The 19,091-nt window shown below is 44.7% G+C and overlaps 1 protein-coding gene across 1 annotated transcript; it reads right to left on the reverse strand.

Annotated features, from left to right (window-relative positions):
- Window positions 1–2,800: 2,800 nt before the first annotated feature.
- LOC137527488 (ficolin-2-like) lies at window positions 2,801–17,353 on the reverse strand. Its single transcript, XM_068248004.1, has 5 exons — window positions 17,323–17,353; window positions 11,546–11,655; window positions 8,947–9,076; window positions 7,088–7,222; window positions 2,801–3,054 (listed from the first exon to the last, which is right to left on the reverse strand). Exons 1-5 carry the CDS (start codon window positions 17,351–17,353, stop codon window positions 2,801–2,803), a joined length of 660 nt encoding a protein of 219 aa, XP_068104105.1.
- Between the last annotated feature and the right edge of the window lie 1,738 nt (window positions 17,354–19,091).

Consider the following 19,091-nt stretch of genomic DNA (forward strand, 5'->3'; position numbering starts at 1 on the left):
CAGCATGTGCAGGGGCCTTTGCATTATCAGTAATTGCAATCAGTAATTGCAATCAATGAGTGACTTTCCTGAGTTTAGTCATTACCTAAATGTGCATAATTACTATTAGAAACGAAATTACGTAACTAAAATAACTTTGTTTCTTTAGAAAACATGAAATTACAAAATTTTGCGTTAAACACAAATTTGCAACGAAACACGAAATTACAAAACCAATTTTTGCTTAGGGAATTCCGAACTATGGTTTGTATGGCAATTACGAAATTACGAATTTGTGTCGTAGCGGCAAAATTTGTGACCGTAATTAAGGAAACACGAAATTTCGAAAATTTCGGCTCAACACTACATATATATCATTGGGAACATTAGAGAAAACACCTACCCTGCTCTCTGTTTCATCCTTCACTGCTTAGCCTGCTTCTAATGAGCCCTGATAAAATCCCCAACTGAGCATTCAGTCTGGCTTTGCTCAGGAATCATTATAGCTGAATCTGTCTTCTCTGATGTTACATATAGTTACATAGTTACATAGTTATTTTGGTTGAAAAAAGACATACGTCCATCGAGTTCAACCAGTACAAAGTACAACACCAGCCTGCTCCCTCACATATCCCTGTTGATCCAGAGGAAGGCGAAAAAACCCTTACAAGGCATGGTCCAATTAGCCCCTAAAGGGAAAAATTCCTTCCCGACTCCAGATGGCAATCAGATAAAATCCCTGGGTCAACATCATTAGGCATTACCTAGTAATTGTAGCCATGGATGTCTTTCAACGCAAGAAAAGCATCTAAGCCCCCTTTAAATGCAGGTATAGAGTTTGCCATAACGACTTCCTGTGGCAATGCATTCCACATCTTAATCACTCTTACTGTAAAGAACCCTTTCCTAAATAAATGGCTAAAACGTTTTTCCTCCATGCGCAGATAATGTCCTCTAGTCCTTTGAGAAGGCCTAGGGACAAAAAGCTCATCCGCCAAGCTATTATATTGCCCTCTGATGTATTTATACATGTTAATTAGATCCCCTCTAAGGCGTCTTTTCTCTAGACTAAATAAACCCAGTTTATCTAACCTTTCTTGATAAGTGAGACCTTCCATCCCACGTATAAATTTTGTTGCTCGTCTCTGCACCTGCTCTAAAACTGCAATATCTTTTTTGTAATGTGGTGCCCAGAACTGAATTCCATATTCCAGATGTGGCCTTACTAGAGAGTTAAACAGGGGCAATATTATGCTAGCATCTCGAGTTTTTATTTCCCTTTTAATGCATCCCAAAATTTTGTTAGCTTTAGCTGCAGCTGCTTGGCATTTAGTACGATTATTTAAAGAGGAGCTGTTAGGTATAAGGTCTCAGAGAAAATAAACACATATATCAGTAGCTAAACATTGGCTGTACTTACATTACATATGCATTTCACTGTCCACGTTTGGATTTCACAGAATTTGTATATAGTATATGCAGAGATAGATGCTCCTGACAGCTCATGGCAGGCTCCATGTTTTTCTGTCAAATGTGTCGTCATGTCCTGCCTGCTTCCTGATCACAGATAAGCTCCTACTTGAACAACACAGTGTGCAGTGAATATTAATGAGCCATGTGGCTAGGAACAATAGCTGACTCCTGCAGAGTACTCTGCCCCGAGATTTATCAGTGCTACACGCTGGACTGATTAGAAGCTTCTGTAACGTCTCATTAGCAGCCGAGGGGAGGGCCCCAGAATGCTTTGCAGTTTAGTATGCGGCTTGCGTCTTTATGGGTCTATAACAGACTTGCTGATAAGCACACATCAAAGGTAACTGAGATTTTTATCTTCACTAATGGCTTTTGAGCTTCCTTCTAAACTGTTTAACACAGGAGAATAGAGGTTTAAATTAGCTTCTGCAGCCTGACAGTTACTCTTTAACTTGTTGTCAATGAGTACTCCTAAGTCCTTCTCCAAGTTTGATGTCCCCAACTGTATCCCATTAATTTTGTATGGTGCTAGACCATTAGTACGTCCAAAATGCATGACTTTACATTTGTCAACATTGAATTTCATCTGCCATGTATGTGCCCATATAGCCATCCTATCCAGATCCTGTTGCAATATGACACTATCTTCCTGAGAGTTGATGATTCTGCACAATTTTGTATCATCTGCAAAAAATAGCAACATTGCTCACTACTGCATCTACTAGGTCATTAATAAATAAATTGAAGAGCACTGGACCCAGAACAGACCCCTGTGGGACCCCACTGTTAACAGTCTCCCATTTTGAGTACGATCCATTGACCACAACTCTTTATTTTCTGTCCATTAGCCAGTTCCCTATCCATGATGTCTTTTCAAGCCCAAGCCTGCCCCCTTGTGGCTCTGCTATAATGACTCAGCTATAATGATTTCTGAGCAAAGCCAGACTGAATGCTCAGTCGGGGATTTTATCAGAGCTGATAACAGGCAGGCTGAACAGTGAAGGATGAAACAGAGCAGGGTAGGTGTTTTCTCTAATGTTCCCACTGATATATATGGTAAAATACATGAGGGTGCTTCATCTCTGGTTCTCTTTAAGAGTGCCTACATCTGAGGGCCCTCTCTAGCTATGCCACTGAAAGCATGGACCCATTTATCAGAGGCAGTGAAGCAGTAATTGGGGTCCCCCTTACAACTCTGGGCACCGCTGCAGTCGCAGAGCTTGCTCCCCTCTAGTTACACCCCTGCTGCACAGTCAGTGATACATGAACTATAACTTTCCAATGTATGGTGGTGACAGCTGCTAGTGATATTTTGTGTTGTGTTTCTTTCAAAAACCCCCAAAAAAGATTATTTTTTGCTGCTTCTGATCTTCATTTCCATAGTCTTATAGGAGTAGCCATATCCTCTCCCCGTTTTCCATGTGATACCACCGCTGTCAGTTTTATGTTCTCCAAGGCGGTAGGGTCCATTTAAATTTGCATAGTAACAACTCTGATACCACCAGCCACCTCCGCACACTTCAGCACAGCTCTTCGACTCCAGATCGTTATCCTGATCAATCGTGGAGAACATCGCATCACTGTGGTACGTCAGGGAGTCTCCTGTGACATAAAACAGTAATTTAGCAGTGTTAGCTTTTGCATTGCCAGCTTTGGAGAATTCATTTTTAATCACCTTGGCGTTATGATTCTTTCCAGATTTTATGGTCAAAAAGCGGTGCAGTTTTCTTGCATGCTTTTAGATCCTAAAACCTGGAAAAAATCATGCTGCTAGGGAGGTCTGCAGCAGCTCAGCATTCATTCACCTCCCTGGGATCCAGTGCTGCAGATTTCCCTCCGTCCTCTGGGTGGCGCTGTAACCCTATAGTGAGATTGCTGGCTGTCTTCATGACGAAAGATCGGGATTTCACCAGCAGGAAGCAGAGCCCCGGAGGAGAGGAAGAAGAATGGTGGCCGACGTCGGGATCCCATCGGGAGGTGAATTAAAATGCCCGCTGTGCGTATTGCTCTGCATAGACCTCCCGGTGGTTACCATGAGTTCTGCTCAGGGATACTGCTGGTGGCATGTATTTTTCTGCACATGGAATGGGAGGGGCTGCAGTGCAACACATGGGAGAGGGGGCGGAACATGGAATGGGAGGGGCACTGCTGCACAAGGAAGAGGAGTCACAACACACTTGCTTTAGGGGAGGAAAAAGTATAAATCCGGCCTTGGCTCCACTCCCTCTAGTGCGTTTTGATTTTTTTTCTGAAATAGCCCTATGTTAGCATGCAGCTGTTGCATGGTACAGCTCTGACCTGCTAACGTATTGCCACCCACTATGGTCAAGGCAAATAACATTTATATTGCGCTTTTCTCCTGGTGGATGCAAACCGCCACTAGGACGCGCTCTTTAGGTAGTAGCAGTGTTAGGGAGTCTTGCCCAAGGTCTCCTACTGAATAGGTACTGGCTTGCTGAACAGAGAGCGCCGAGATTCAAACCTTGGTTGCTTGCGTCAGAGGCACAGCCCTTAAAGAGGAACTCCAGTGAAAATGTAATAATATTATGTATAAATTATTTAGTCAGTGTTTGCTCATTGTAAAACCTTTCCATTCCCTGATTTATATTCTGACATTTATCACATGGTGACATTTTTACTGCTGGCAGGTGATGTCAGTGGAAGGAGATGCTGCTTGCTTTTTTGGCCATTGGAAACAGCTGTAAACAGTTATTTCCCACAATGCAGCGAGGTTCACAGACAGGAAACTGCCAGGACCATGGTCCTCACAGTTTCTGGTGGGAGGGGTTTCACCACAATATCAGCAATACCGACCCCCCTGATGATTGGTTTGTGAAAAGGAATAGATTTCTCATGTAAAAGGAAGTATCAGCTACTGATTGTGATGAAGTTAAATTCTTGGTTACGGTTTCTCTTACACTATCCAGCGATATAGTACCACCAAAGAGACACTAAGGAGAGCTGAGGGAGGACGGGGCCAGAATCAGCGGGCGGGCACGCCCGTGTGCGTGGCGTGGGTGTGCGTGAGTGGTGACAGACCTAGCCCGTTTTTAAAAGGGCTAAGGTCACTAGTATAAAATAAAATAAGCTTCTGTCTTGTACATTTCTTTTCAAGAACCAAACATTCTGCATTGTGAACACTTTTCACTGTTCACAGAGCACCCATGGGATAGTTTTTAAGTATACAGTAGGGTAGAATTCTATAATTTAATTAGTGGGGTTGATCTAAAATAAATAACAAATGTTTATAGTTGTCTTTTTCTGACTTTAAGCCTCATCTACACGAGGCGATGTGACTTATTAATCGAGCCGCTGATGCGGCTCGATTGATAAGATCCGTCAGGTCGGATTTCGCCACCGCCGATTCCCTGCTCGTTCCCCACGAGAGGACAATGGCAGGGAATCGAGCGGAAGATAAGCGGCGGCTGGGGGGACGAGCGGGGGATCGGATACGATGCACGCGCGGGCGAGCGAGGACGCAGCGGGTACGCGCGGGAATGCGGAAGAGGCGATCCTGCGGCTAATCGAGCCGCCAGATCGCCTCGTGTAGACGAGGCTTAAGACTAGATTATAGACAAGATCTGGTTCTTGCCTGGAACACTTTTTTTTTAAAGCTTAGTTCTATGAAAAAAATGTTGTTTTTGGACAGCATAGAAAGGGACTAGAGCAGGGGTCTCAAACTCAATTTACCTGGGGGGCCGCAGGAGGCAAAGTCAGGATGAGGCTGGGCCGCATAAGGTATTTCACAATCGCGGCGCATCGCCACCTCTGCCCGCCCCGCTCACTCTTCCTTCAGAGAGGGGCCGGGAGAGGCGGCGATCCGTGCGGTGATTGACGTCAGGAGGGGCAGAGCTGAAGCTGAAAGCTCTGCCCCTTCCAGGAAATGCCGGTGGATTGCCCCCCGGGCGATTTGGGGGCTCTGCAGCCCTCATTTAGTGGCGGGATGCGGCGGATTACTTGGGAGCACTGAAGCGAACTATAAGGAAGCTTTTGCCGGAGAGCGACACAAAATATTGTATCGAGGGCCGCAAATGGCCCACGGGCCGCGAGTTTGAGACCCCTGGACTAGAGCATGCATGTCAAACTCCAGCCCGTGGGCCAAATCTGGCCCTCAGAGCCATTAAATTTGGCTCCCAAGTGGTTTCCCTACTTTGCATTATGTTTGGCCCACTCTAGACCACCAGGGAAGCTAAATTGGAGGTGAAGCCCTAGAACTACAAGGAAGCCATATGGGAGAGGTAGGGGGAAAACACTAAACACTAGGGAACTGTATAGGGAAGGGTGGGAGCCCCTAGACACCAAGAACTGTATAGAGGAGGGGGAAGGGGGCAGTAGACAACAGGGAACCATATAGGGGAAGGAGGAGGCTATAAGACACTAGGGAACTTTATGAGGGAGGAAGGTGGCCAGTAGATATTGAGGTTGGCCCGCGACTTGGTCCCAGTGTACAATTTTGGCCCACATTGTATTTGAGTATGACACCCCTAGACTAGAGCCTTTTATTCTGTTTTTATTTTTATTTGTGTCCCCATGGGGAGGATTTCTCTAACAATAATAAGCCACTAAACAGAAGTGGGTAAAACTCTTGAAAAACCTTTTTTTGTAGAATGGGGCAGAGTTGGGACTCCACAATACGGTTTTAATGCTGTTTTGCCTCCAGGGTCACCACAGTTCATATAAAAGCCAATAAGGTCTAAGGAAATTTTAGGGACAGGAAGTGAAGGCATACTTTTCCAGTCAGAACAAAAAGAACAATAAAAACATACAAGAATTTATTTTCATACCATTCAAATCAAAAACATAAATCTTAGAATTGGGTTCAGTTTTGATTATTTATTTGATCAGTGAATGAATAAATGTCCTTAGACATTAACCTCCCACATGTGAAAGACAGCGCTCGCACCATGGAGACAGAGTGCCTAAGGGAAGAGGATTAAGAGGTGGTGCAGGATTCCAGACAGTAGAGTTGTTCAACCCCTCACTCTACACACTCTGGCCATTAGCCCCACCCACCAGCTTCTCCAAGTGTGGCCCGGGGTTACCGCTTTTGGTACTTTTAAAGGGAATCTGGAGTGAAAATAAACTTATGATTATCATGATTAATAATGAATTGTATGTGTAGTACAGCTAAGAAATAGAACATAAGTAGCAACAATGCAGTATGAGTCACATAGGGTCATTAGCTCTGCTCTGTTTCATGGTTTAAAATGCAGTTGTAAACTGCAAATGATAAACAATGAGGTATTGTTATTAGAAAAAGATATATAACTGAAAATAAAAATGAGACTTTTCTTTGCCACTAATGTTCTTTTAATTTAGATTGTAAGCTCACAAGGGCAAGGCTCTCTCACCCTTTTGTGTTTTGGAATTTGTTATTTATTTCATAGCTTGCAGTCTGTTATGCATTTTATTCATCATGTTACATCTGTCCCTGTAATCACCAGTTCTGTATTTTGTACCAGTGTCCATATTTGATGTATATCACTGTTTGCATCATTGTGTACCCCTTCTTTGTTTTCCTACTTTGTACAGCGCCACTTAAGTTTTTTTTTTTTGCTTCAGTTTTTACTTTAATAAAGCCTAAGCAACACCTGTGAGGTTAACTGCCCCCACCTGCTGTAAACGTGACTTTTACCTGCATTTCCCCCTGTGAAGCTCCCCAACAATAGTTTGTATTTTTCAGATTCTCCTAGGACTCTGAAGGAGGAATACGTAGCAAAATATTTGGTATGTTCAAAGTCCTGAAAATCGAGGCGCAGTTCCCAGGTACCTGCAAAGAGAAAAAGCTGAATATGCATAGATTGTAGTAGCACACCTAGGGCTTGATTCACAAAGCGGTGCTAATTGTTAGCACGCCTGTGAAAACCCCCTTAGCACGTCTAAACAAGCTTTTCGCGCATAAAACTTTACGCGCGCAAAACTTTATGCGCGTAAAACTTTACGCGCGCACTGCACAGAGCGCAGGGCGCTCCGCACGAAGTGCCCATTAAAGCCTATGGGACTTAGCGTGCGTAAAAACTTTGCGCGCGTAAAACTTTGCGCGCGCAAAGTTAGCGCGAGATCTGATTGAGAAATCCGGTGCTAACCTACTTAGCACCCTGGTTAGCATGTCTAAAGACTTTAGACGTGCTAAGTAGGTTAGCACCGCTTTGTGAATCAAGCCCCTACTCTGCTCTCTGTTTCATTCTTCACTGCTCAGTCTGCCTGTTAACAGCTCTGATAAAAATCCCCGACTGTGCATTCAGTCTAGGTTTGCCCCAGAATTATTATAGCTGAGTCAGTCTTCTGTGATGTCTTTTTGTAACACGCGGCGGGATACCGCATCTCAGCTGGCGGCGGTCCCCGACGCACTCTCGCTGCCAGGTCCTTCGGCCGCACATTTGGTAAGGGCTATGCATGCGTGCGCCCAGTGGCAGAACCTTTATGATCATAGACGGGGAGTCAGCTGACTCGCCGGTCAGCTGACTCCAGCTAAGCTGCTGATTGGCTGGGAGGCGGCGTGCCTCAGGGACTCCTCAGCTTCAAAAGGGCTGAGGAGTCATTCGCAACTCGTCTGCTGTTGCGATCACTTAGTGTAAGTGCTCAGACCTTAGTTAGATCCAGTGTGCTTTGATCCGGGAGGAAACCGGGGATTTCACACAGCTTAGGATTGTGCATTATTATTGTTTGATTTCTGTGTTTGACTCTGGCTCGTTCTGACTACTCTTTCTCTCTGTGTTTCTGTACCTTTGCACATCTGATCCTGTTGCCGACCCTGCCTGTATATCGTTCTGTCTCTGTCTTCTGAATCTGTACCTTTGCCCATCTGATCGTGTTGCCGACTTTTGCCTGAACTCCACTTTGATTCTGCCTGCCGATTCTGTACCTTGTCTGCCCGTCTGTTGCCTACCTGATCTGTCCGACTACTCTCTCTCACCAGTGGGCCCTCGCCACTGGTGAGGTTACCGCTGTGGTTCTATCTGTAACCTCCATCGCCACTGGTGAGGTTACCACTTAGGATCTATCAGCAAATTACTGTTTGCACCAATCACTACATACAATGCCAAAAGGGTGACTAAGGTCACGGTCATTCCTGAGTGTTGCTATATTTGGATTATTAGTGATTCTGCAGATCACCATATAATCAGATATAGTATCTGCATTGTTTGGTGATACTGCAGATCACCAAATAATCAGAACTTTGTATTCGCTGACACCAATCGTTACACTTTTCAAGCCCAAGTCTGCCCCCTTATGGCTCTGATTTTCTGCTATGTATCCTCATAGCAGGAAAGCAGAGCCAGGAGGGGGCGGGCTTGGACTATGCTTTGGCAGAGATAAGAGTCTCCAAACAGGATGTAGATTTCAATTGTGTGTGTCTGGAACCGGTCAAACACTGTTTGGAGACCAAATAGTACACCTAAGATTTTCATGTGTAATATTTCATATTAGTCTGAGAAGGACTCAGGTCCACAGGCCTCAGCTGCTCAGCAGGAAATGGTGAGATGTCATTACCTGCTGATGTCAGCAAATGAAGGTTGTCATTCCCCAGCCAAAATTCTGATAGGCGACTTCCAAACCCGACCTTGTAGGACTTCCAGTCACGATAGAAATCTACTGAACCATCCCAGCGTCTCTGAAAAACCTGCATTTGAAGAACAACATTTTTTTGTGTATGTAGGAAAACTTATAAAAAGCCCACTGTCCACTGCAATGTTCAAGGCACACATCTAATTCTAGAGCGTATGAGGGTTTGTTTTAAGGATATTGTGTAGAATATATCAAAATTTGTTCTGCATAACCTTTACAACATTAGTGCAATTATACAAGTACCGTATTTCGCGCCGTATAAGACGCTCAGGACTATAAGACGCACCCAGGTTTAGAGGGCAAAAACCAGGGGAAAAAACTAAACCTGGTTCGTCCATATTCCAGGAGCATCTTGTACATGTCCTTCTGTGTGTCCTCATGTGTGCTCCTGTGCCCCCCATGTGTCCCCCTGTGCCTCCCATGTGTCCTTCTGTGCCCCCCATGTGTCCTCATAAGTTCTCCTGTGTCCTCATGTGCCTCCCATGTGTCCTCCTGTGCCCCCCCATGTGTCCTCCTGTGTCCCTATATGTCCTCCTGTGCCCCCCCCATGTATCCTGTGTGTGCTTATGTGCCCCTATGTGTCTTACTGTGCCCCCTCATGTGCGCTCTGGTGCCCCCCATATGTCCTCTTGTGCCCCCATTTGCCCCCCCCCCCTGCTTTCCCCATGCCTGCCCGAGTCTCCTGGCCCCCCATGGAGTCTTAATAGCGGCGGCAACTTACCTTTGGCAGGCTCCTGCGCTGATCCTATATCATCGCGCTGCCCCCCGCTAGCCTCCTCTGCCTCCCCCCTGCTTATCTGGCCCCCCCGGGTGTAGGAATAAGTATCGGTAACTTACCTCCGCAGTGCGCCCGCGATGACTGCAGACGTCCGTCTTCCAGGCACTTCTCGCTGTAGTGACCGGCTTGAACTGATGACGCGCAGTTCAAGCCGGTCACTACAGCGAGAAGTGCCTGGAAGACGGACGTCTGCAGTCATCGCGGGCGCACTGCGGAGGTAAGTTACCGATACTTATTCCTTCACCCGGGGGGGCCAGATAAGCAAGGGGGAGGCAGAGGAGGCTAGCGGGGGGCAGCGCGATGATATAGGATCAGCGCAGGAGCCTGCCAAAGGTAAGTTGCCACCGCTATTAACACTCCATGGGGGACCAGGAGACTCGGGCAGGCAGGGGAAGGCAGGCACAGAAAGGCAGGGAATCCCCGACGTGGCGGCGGGTCGCGGTTCTCATCGGCGGGCGTTATTAAGTTGGGCATTCCCTGCCTTTGCCGTATAAGACGCAGGGACTTTTTCTCCCCATTTTTGGGGAAGAAAAAGTGCGTCTTATATGGCGACAAATACGGTACATCCTGAAGTGAAAAAAAAAAAAGATAAAAAATTGTACCGATAATTCTAATCCTAAATATGATTTTCCTGGAATCCCGTAGTCTTATTTTGTGTTTAAAAGGTAAATAAACAACAAGTTAAAGCAACTCTGAAGCCAGCTTAAAAAAAGAAAGTCAGTTACTCATCTATGGAGAGGGTAGGCTTTAGATCTCATAAAGCCTTCCCAGTCCTCTCTTAGTGTCCACGTTTCCTGTTGTCCCGTATTCAAATTTGCCACCTCCAGGAGTCCTAGGAAAGCTTCGGAAGCACGCAAAGTCTTCGTCATTCATTCCCCAGCTTCAATCCAAGGCCCTGGGTCGGGATGTTATCCTTTGATGTGCAATAAACCGAGTATAAACCCAGTAAGTGCAACCGTGTCTTCCGTGCTGTCAACTCTTGGTGCAGTCTGCTCAAGATTCCTCTGCTGTTCTTCCCCGTCCGCAGTGTTGGCTGGCCCACCCACCCAGTGACAAAGGTGGAAGTTTTAAAAAAAAATTGTGCTGGGACTGAGAACATTTGAAATTCTGGAGATCAGCTGTGATCAGTAGAGATGTAGCGAGCAGTTCACAGAACTGCTCGCTGCAAAGCTATGAGCAGACTGACCCCTGTACTACTTCCGGGTCGCAATGACCCGCAGTAATACGCCTGCCCTGGGCCAGATGCGTTCATTAGTACACATGCCATGGCCTGACGGTGCGCGTCTTTAATTGAGCACCTGTGGCCGGGCACGCTCTGCGAATGAGCGTGACGTCACGAAGCGTGCCAGGCCACAGGCATGCAATCAAGGTTGTGCATCACTGAGCCAGGTACCATTGGGTACTAATGAACGCATCCGGTCCAGGGCATGCGTACTACTGTGGGTCATTGCAACCCGGACGTAGAACAGGGGTCATGCTGCCCATAGTTATTCGCTGGCGAAGTGTTCGCCAACATCACTAGTGATCATCTGTTGTCACATCACGGGGAGAGAGTGTATTAAGAATTGGATCTTCCACCCTTCTTTGTTGGATGGAGGCAATACTAAACTTCTCATGTGCTTGGTCGTCCTGAGGTGGTAAAACTGACAGATTGGAAGTCCATAGTTGACCTATGGGATATAGACTTTTGTGCAAACCTGAATGATAGTTTAAGTTTAGTGTATCAGAGAAATCCAATGTACTTACAATCCAGCCTCCTCCATCAGAGTGCATGTCACACAGCCTGCCATCTAGATAGATAGTATACCAGTCACTCAGGACCTGTCCCAGCTCCAGAAGTGTACTGCAGTCCGGGGCTGGAAAAAGAAAATGATAGCTATTAGGCCTCTTGTACACTGCATGCATTTACGTTTCCGATTCCGCTTTCTAATCGGTTTTTACCTCCGAGATTTAATCTTTACTGCATGCTGTGTTTTTCTGTTGAATGTATTCAGGGAAAATCGGAATTGAAAATCGGAAACGGAATCGGAATCAGAATCAGAAAACGGATTTGCAGTGTGCAGGGAGCCTAAAGAGACTTTGTAACATAAAAATGTGCCCCTGAGGGGGTATACATTTGAAATCGGTGACGGTAGACTTGGGCGCAGGATACAGCCGGTATATGGCTGATCCTGCTTCTGCACAAGTCCCGGCGCGCTAATTACTATTCCCCCTCCCGGCCGCCATGGATGGTGGAGAATGATATAATTCAGCTTCCAGCTTCAGCTCCGTCTTCTGACGGCGCCGACGTTACTCACTGAACGCCGCTATAGCTGTAATTCCTATTACAGTCTATGGTGGCGCCGGCTGCACCCAAATCTTCCTGCGCTGAAAAGCACTGCTCTGCCTGGGGGGTACTTAACTTGGGAAGGTGAAGCCTCTGGATCCTATCGATGCTTCCCCCGTCCTCCTCTGTCCCAGTCTCGCTGGGCAGCTCCTCCAAAACCACAGTTGACAATTTAGTGGCTCCCCGATATTTACCTTCCCTGGCTCTAGCGCAGGCACAGTAGCGGCTCCCCAATGGGCTGAGGCAGAAATAGCCAATCCCAATTGGGTCTGCTCTACTGCTCAGACGACTTGCGCCTGCGCAGTACAATGGACCTGATTGGGATTGGCTAGTTTCGCCTTAGCTCGAAATCATAATATCATCATTTTTTTTTCGCTTCAGTGTCTCTTTAAATATCCCATTCAGGCAATTTTATTATTTTCCCTGCTGGCTACCTCCTCCTCCCACCATTTTTATGGGGTATGATTTAAAGCGGCATTGTAAATTCCATTTACCCACTGCTCTGGGTTTATTATGCAGCCTACGACCTGAGCCTGCATTGCACGCATTCCAATATAATCAGAAATATTTCAGCTGTAATAAATCCTATCTTAGTCAGCCTGGCACTGTTACATTGCCAATGAGAATGAAGCTTGTTATCTCCTCTCCGAACAGAACGCCCCAATGAGAACTATCTCATTGAAAAGCATGGTGTAAGCGCTTTCGGGGCGATTTTGAAAAACCGCCAGGGCTTAAAAGATCCAAAAAATGCCTCTAGTGTGAACGAGCTCTTAGTAATTGTACATTTCATACTGCCTATTGCAGTATCAAGCGGAAACCAATTAATACTAATTTCAGTAGATTCCTTAGGAGTGCCTGTATACTTCATACATACTGGTAAGATTTTACAGAAATTGCCTATTAGATTGCCATGTGTGTGGCCAACACTAGATTGTTGTAAGCCTGGCCTAGGTCATATAAGAACATGGTAAAACTGATCAAAGATAGTGTTTTGTGAGTGCAGCATCTGCAGAAAGAACATGTCGTTTTCCATGTTCCTCCCGCCATGTTATGACCCAGGCTATAAAACGTTTTCATTCAAACGATAAAAAATCCAGTCCCAATTTTCCTGCATAACTTTTGATCTCCACCGTTCTCCAACCTTACTAAATCAACCAGTTTGATTTAAAATAAAGTGTTCACATCAACTAAAGACTGCCTTCATGTCAGTGACATCATTATTGAATCCTGGTGATGTCATCACAGAGCCTAGTGACATTACATTTTAGTCCAGATAAATTCTCACTGTCTGCAAAGTTTTAGGGATGCTGGCCGGGGCAAAGCCTGTGATGTCATGATGAGGTCATCTTGCAATCACTCTCTAAGCAATGCATTTCCTTGTCTGTGCAGATATGATTGTCTGATTTTATGCATTCATTTTTACTAATAAATAAGTAAATTGCTGCTTCAGAAAATTCTCAGGTTTTTTTTTAATCTCTATCCTCTTTGATGACCATTGAGGCGATATACATATCAGTGATGATCGAAATCAGCTAATTACGATTACGCAAAATTTTACGTAAATTCAAAAAATTCATGAAATTGCATGAAAATTACGCAAAAAAATACACAAAATTATGAAATATTACTATTACATACGAAATTAATTATGATTTTCTCTGAAATTTCGCATTACAATTACGATGTACAAATGCAAATTTCGATGCAAAATTTTGCATATGCGAAATTTCGGCCCACCACTTACATATGTCTCCACACCAATCTGTCCAGGAGAGGGCATTGTTTTCTACCTCTGATAACTGATATTTCTCTTCTTGTCTAATGCATGGTACTTCTTGCTTGATATTAAACAGAAAAGGGAAAGAAAAGATAATAAGTGAGATAACTTACCATTTGTTATGTGAATGTGCCTCAAAGAGGCACTGAAGTGACATATAGTAGAATGTAATCCTATATAATAATTAGCCTGTGCCGCTGCGTCCAGCAGTTTGCAGTGTCCCTGTGTCCCTGTTATTTTGTTACTGCGCATGTGCTCAGCAACGGACAGCTGGAGGGACCAGGGAGCGAGGTGGGCGGGCAGTTGTGGGCGCGCGGCGGGCGCGCGCATGCGCAGTGACTGGCGGCGGCAAAAAAAAGACCTAGAGCCCATTTTTAAACAGGTTTGGGTCTACTAGTACATTTATAATACAGTGTAACCTTGTTATAGTAAACTCCAATGGACCAGGGAAAGTGGTTTACTATATCAGAAGTTTACTAAATCAGAATTTGTTCTAGAAATGGCCCAGCATGCCCTGATACGTTCTCTGCTGCAAAGGTCCAACACTGTCCTTCCACTGGAGGTACAGAACAAGCACTCGTACATTAAGTGGACTACAAATATACCTTAGGGCTGCATAGCCAGGCTGGACATATTGCTGGTACAGTATCCATTGCTCCTTAAAGGACGACCGAGGTGACATGTGACATGATGAGATAGACATGTGTATGTACAGCGCCTAGCACACAAATAACTAGGCTGTGTTCCTTTTTTTCTTTCTCTGCCTGAAAAAATTAAAAATCAGGTAGGCAAGTAACAGATTCTGTCCGGGTCGGGATTGGGGCGGACTATAGCATAACCCTCACTGATAAGGAATTACAGCCATAAAACACTTTCCTGTCAGTAAATGGCTTCTGTGAGCAGGAAAAAGATAAAAAGGGTCAATAGTTCATAGATTTTAGCTCTCGGATACTTCATTGAAGATATCATTGAGCAGAGACAATGAAACAGTAAAAACTTAAAAACTAGATTTGAATGTAAAATAAAACTGTGGGATATCTAAAAAAGTTATTTTTAGGAGAAGGAGGATAGACACTATTGTTTATCTCTTCAGTTTATTTTCACGTCGGATGTACTTTAAAAGTTGCAGCTGTCACTGAATAGAGGCAGCAACTCGCTTCCTGTGGGCGGGACTTGCAGCACCAGCCTGAAGAGAGCAGCAGACCATGAGTTTCACTCTGACATACGACGCATGCACTGCTGACTTTAGTTTACTATAAGCGAATGTTTACTATACCCGAGTTTATTATAACGAGATTATACTGCACCCGCATTTACGTTAACTATCCTGGTTTCAACATGAGAACCATACATATCTATAGTATATATCTATATATTGCTGTATATTAGTATCTAGCCCCTCCCTCCTAGTGATGTCTGGGAGGGCGGGGCTACATACTATACACTTAATCAGACTACCGCTGTAAATCTAGACCAATCACAAGACTCGAATACTACGAAGTATTCCTGAGTCTTCTGATTGGCCTAAAAGTCCCATGTTAGTCCAATTACTGTGGTAATATGCTGCATTCTCCGACTGATCCAATACTACTGAGTCAACTCAGAAGTACTTGGCCAATCAGGCAGGCCCGATTTACATCACAGGAGCCTATAGGCACAGATGTCCTGGCACCCTAGACTTTGCACTCCATGAACCGACAAACACCCGCCGAACTGCACAGCAAGTGTGCTGGCTGGCCCACTTTTCCCTTACTTCCCTTGCTTGTCATAGGTAGCTACAGGTGCCCCTTAGCAGGGCAGCCATCAGGGGGGGACAACTGATACTGCAGTGAGGGGCCCAGGGCTTTTGGGGGCCCTGGGCCCCTCCAATGCGCTGGAAGGGCCGCATGTGCTGGCTGCGGGCCTGTGGCTCACTAACCAGCACACCGTGTTCCAGCACTGAGTCTGAGATCAGTGCTTGAACGTGGAGAGCAGATAAGTGAGCCTGCTAAAGCAGACTTTCTATACTGGGGCACCACCTATATCTGGCTACAGGCTCATTTGTTAACCTGGGACTACCTGTATTTTACTAGAATTTGGCTCCACCCACAACATGCCAAGGTCACACCCACTTTTTTGCCACATCACGCTCTCCATGCTGCTTTCTTCAGTGTTGGAGCACATTTTTCGCCTCAGCGCACTTCGCGCACTGACACGGGGGTGGCTAGTGGGCGGGCACAGCAACCAGTGGGTGGGCCCAGGGAAGGGGGCCCTGGCCTGATGATGTGTAAGGGGCCCCAAAATTTCTGAAGGCGGCCCTGCCCCTTAGTATTAGGTAGCCAGAGTTATCCAGCTATCCTCAGTGTTAAATATCTAGAGGTGCCTCCAAGTAATAGGTAGCCAGAGGTACCCTTGACTGAAGGAAGATCTGGTCAGTGGAATGCTGAGACTCGGGTAAGTAGCCTCTCATTTACACTCCACTCATGACAGTGCATAGGTAAGGCAGGAGAGAAGCACTAGGGGAAGGGAGTGAGACGCCTTTCCATAATCAGGCAGCTATAGGCATGTGCCTACTGTGCAGTGGCATAGCTAAGGAACTGTAGGCCCCGATGCAAGTTTTACAATGGGGCCCCCCAAGCACTCTATACATAACAATTGATACAGCGCACCAAAACCTGCCAATGGCAACTACAGTGTCAGAGGTGCAAGAAGGGGCTGGGGAACAGTTTGATTACCACTATTCAAAGTATCTATAGAAGTGATTATTATGAGCATAGGACCAATACAGAGCTAATACTGAAGTTGAGGGAGAGCCCCTTGGGGCCCCTCTGGCCCAAAGTGCCCCGATGCGGTCGCAACCTCTGCAATCCATATTGCTACGCCCTTGCTACTGTGCCTTATGGTAAATCCGGCCTTGCAATCAGGAATTGCAAAAAATTACTAAAAAATACTCCCTTGAAAATCGGAAATCCAAAGAATCGGTAATTGGCATTGGCAGAAATTATTTCTGTGGAATGGGAAATCGGCATGTCCGACCATCTTTAATAATTTTGTGATTTTGCCACGTAAACCTGGAACTTGTAAACTCAGAATTCATTCGGAATTCCATGCAAGAAGATTTCAGAATTCTGTGGGTTTCAAAATTTCAAGTATCCCTAATACTGTAATGAAAAATGAGATTCAAAAATCGTCATGTATTTATTAAAAAAAAAAGCCAATTAGATATAAATGTGTGTGGCAACAGTAAGTGAACCATGCTCTCGGTATTTGGTGTGACCCCCTTGTGTGACAGTAACTAAGCTAAGCGTTTGTGGTAACTGACGATAAGTCCTGCACATCAGGGGCGTAACTAGGGATGCAAAATTATTGTGCAAAATTTGGGGAAAATTCGTAATTAATTTTGCATGTAAATGTAATCCATTCATAATTTTGCGTAATTACTTTGGCGGTTAATAGCAAAGTCCTCATACATGCTGTCATCACCAAACTTGGTAGGTGTGTGAAGGGGAATACTGGGAAAAAGTTAAAGAAAAAATTAAAAAAAAAATGCAAAGAATTTTTTTCTTTAGAATGTAATTTTTCTAAACGAAATTTTTTTTGCATTTCTAAAATTGATTTTCTCAAAAACTAGCGGGTCTTTTTCAAAAATTATTGTTTGACTTGTTCCCACTATTCTCCATAACATATGTAGCGATTTTGGGGTCAATAGCATGTATGGGGGCTTTGCTATTCACCGCTAAATTAGGCACAAAATTACGCAAAAATTGCACGAAATTACGAATGATTATACAAAATCAATTGCATTTACAAATAGTAATTACATACAGGCGTAATTGCAAAAAACAATGGTTTAATTGCAATTAGCTGATTAGGATCACTAGGCGTAACTATAAATCATGGGGCCTCCCAGCAAAACTTAGATGGGGCCCCCCAATGGTCACACCCCTTCTCTTGCCCCTCACAGCCTGGGGGTCCATCTTATAAGGGTCATAAAACAAGTGTGGCCATCATGATCATCACGCCCATAACAAGTGTGGCCACAAAAAACACCTGATCTGAAGCATGCAGGGGCGTAGCAATTGCCATAACAACCATAGCGGCTGCTATGGGGCCCAGGAGCAGAGGGGGCCCAGTGGCTACCTAATGTATTCATCATTAACGTTCTTGTGTTTCTCCGCCCTCAGTCTTTGTCTTACTGTCCATGAAATATGTGCAGCGTTCATTGCATTAGACTTTAAATTGCCCAGTTAACTCATATCCATAGGCAGGGGCAGGTGGTATTGTTTGAAGTGAACCAGAGATGAAGCACCCTCATGTATTGATGAGCGTAATGACCCAATTACGATTACGCAACATTTCACAAAATTTCACGTAATTCGCGAAATTTCGATTATATCCGTAATCGAAATTTCGTGAATTTCACGAAATTACGCGAAATTTCGTGTTTATGGGGAATTTCGTAATTATGATCTTTTTCGTAATTACGATCGTTTATGTAACACAAACAAATCAGAATGTTGTGTTTAACACGCAAATTCGACCTTTCTCAAAATTGTGTTCCAGTCCAGAGGCTCCTGATACATTTAAAGTGACAGCACTTGCAGGTACCTTTGCATTATCAGATATTGCAAGGCCCAAAACCAAGTGTCTTAGCATGCATGACCACTAAGTGCATCTTGACAAAGAGCACCTGTCTTAGAAGTGGCTGCAGGTGAAGCCTCCTGATACATTTAAAGCAACAGCACGTGACCTTTGCATTATCAGATATTGCAAGGGCCAAAACCAAGTGTCTCAACTTGACAGCTAACTGCACCATGGCAAAGAGCACCTGTCTTAGAAGTGACTGCAGATAGAGCCTTCTGATACATTTAAAGTGACAGCATGTGCAGGGGCCTTTGCATTATCAGTAATTGCAATCAGTAATTGCAATCAATGAGTGACTTTCCTGAGTTTAGTCATTACCTAAATGTGCATAATTACTATTAGAAACGAAATTACGTAACTAAAATAACTTTGTTTCTTTAGAAAACATGAAATTACAAAATTTTGCGTTAAACACAAATTTGCAACGAAACACGAAATTACAAAACCAATTTTTGCTTAGGGAATTCCGAACTATGGTTTGTATGGCAATTACGAAATTACGAATTTGTGTCGTAGCGGCAAAATTTGTGACCGTAATTAAGGAAACACGAAATTTCGAAAATTTC

This window comes from Hyperolius riggenbachi, chromosome 8 (assembly GCF_040937935.1).
Source record: "Hyperolius riggenbachi isolate aHypRig1 chromosome 8, aHypRig1.pri, whole genome shotgun sequence".
Lineage (NCBI taxonomy): Eukaryota > Metazoa > Chordata > Amphibia > Anura > Hyperoliidae > Hyperolius > Hyperolius riggenbachi.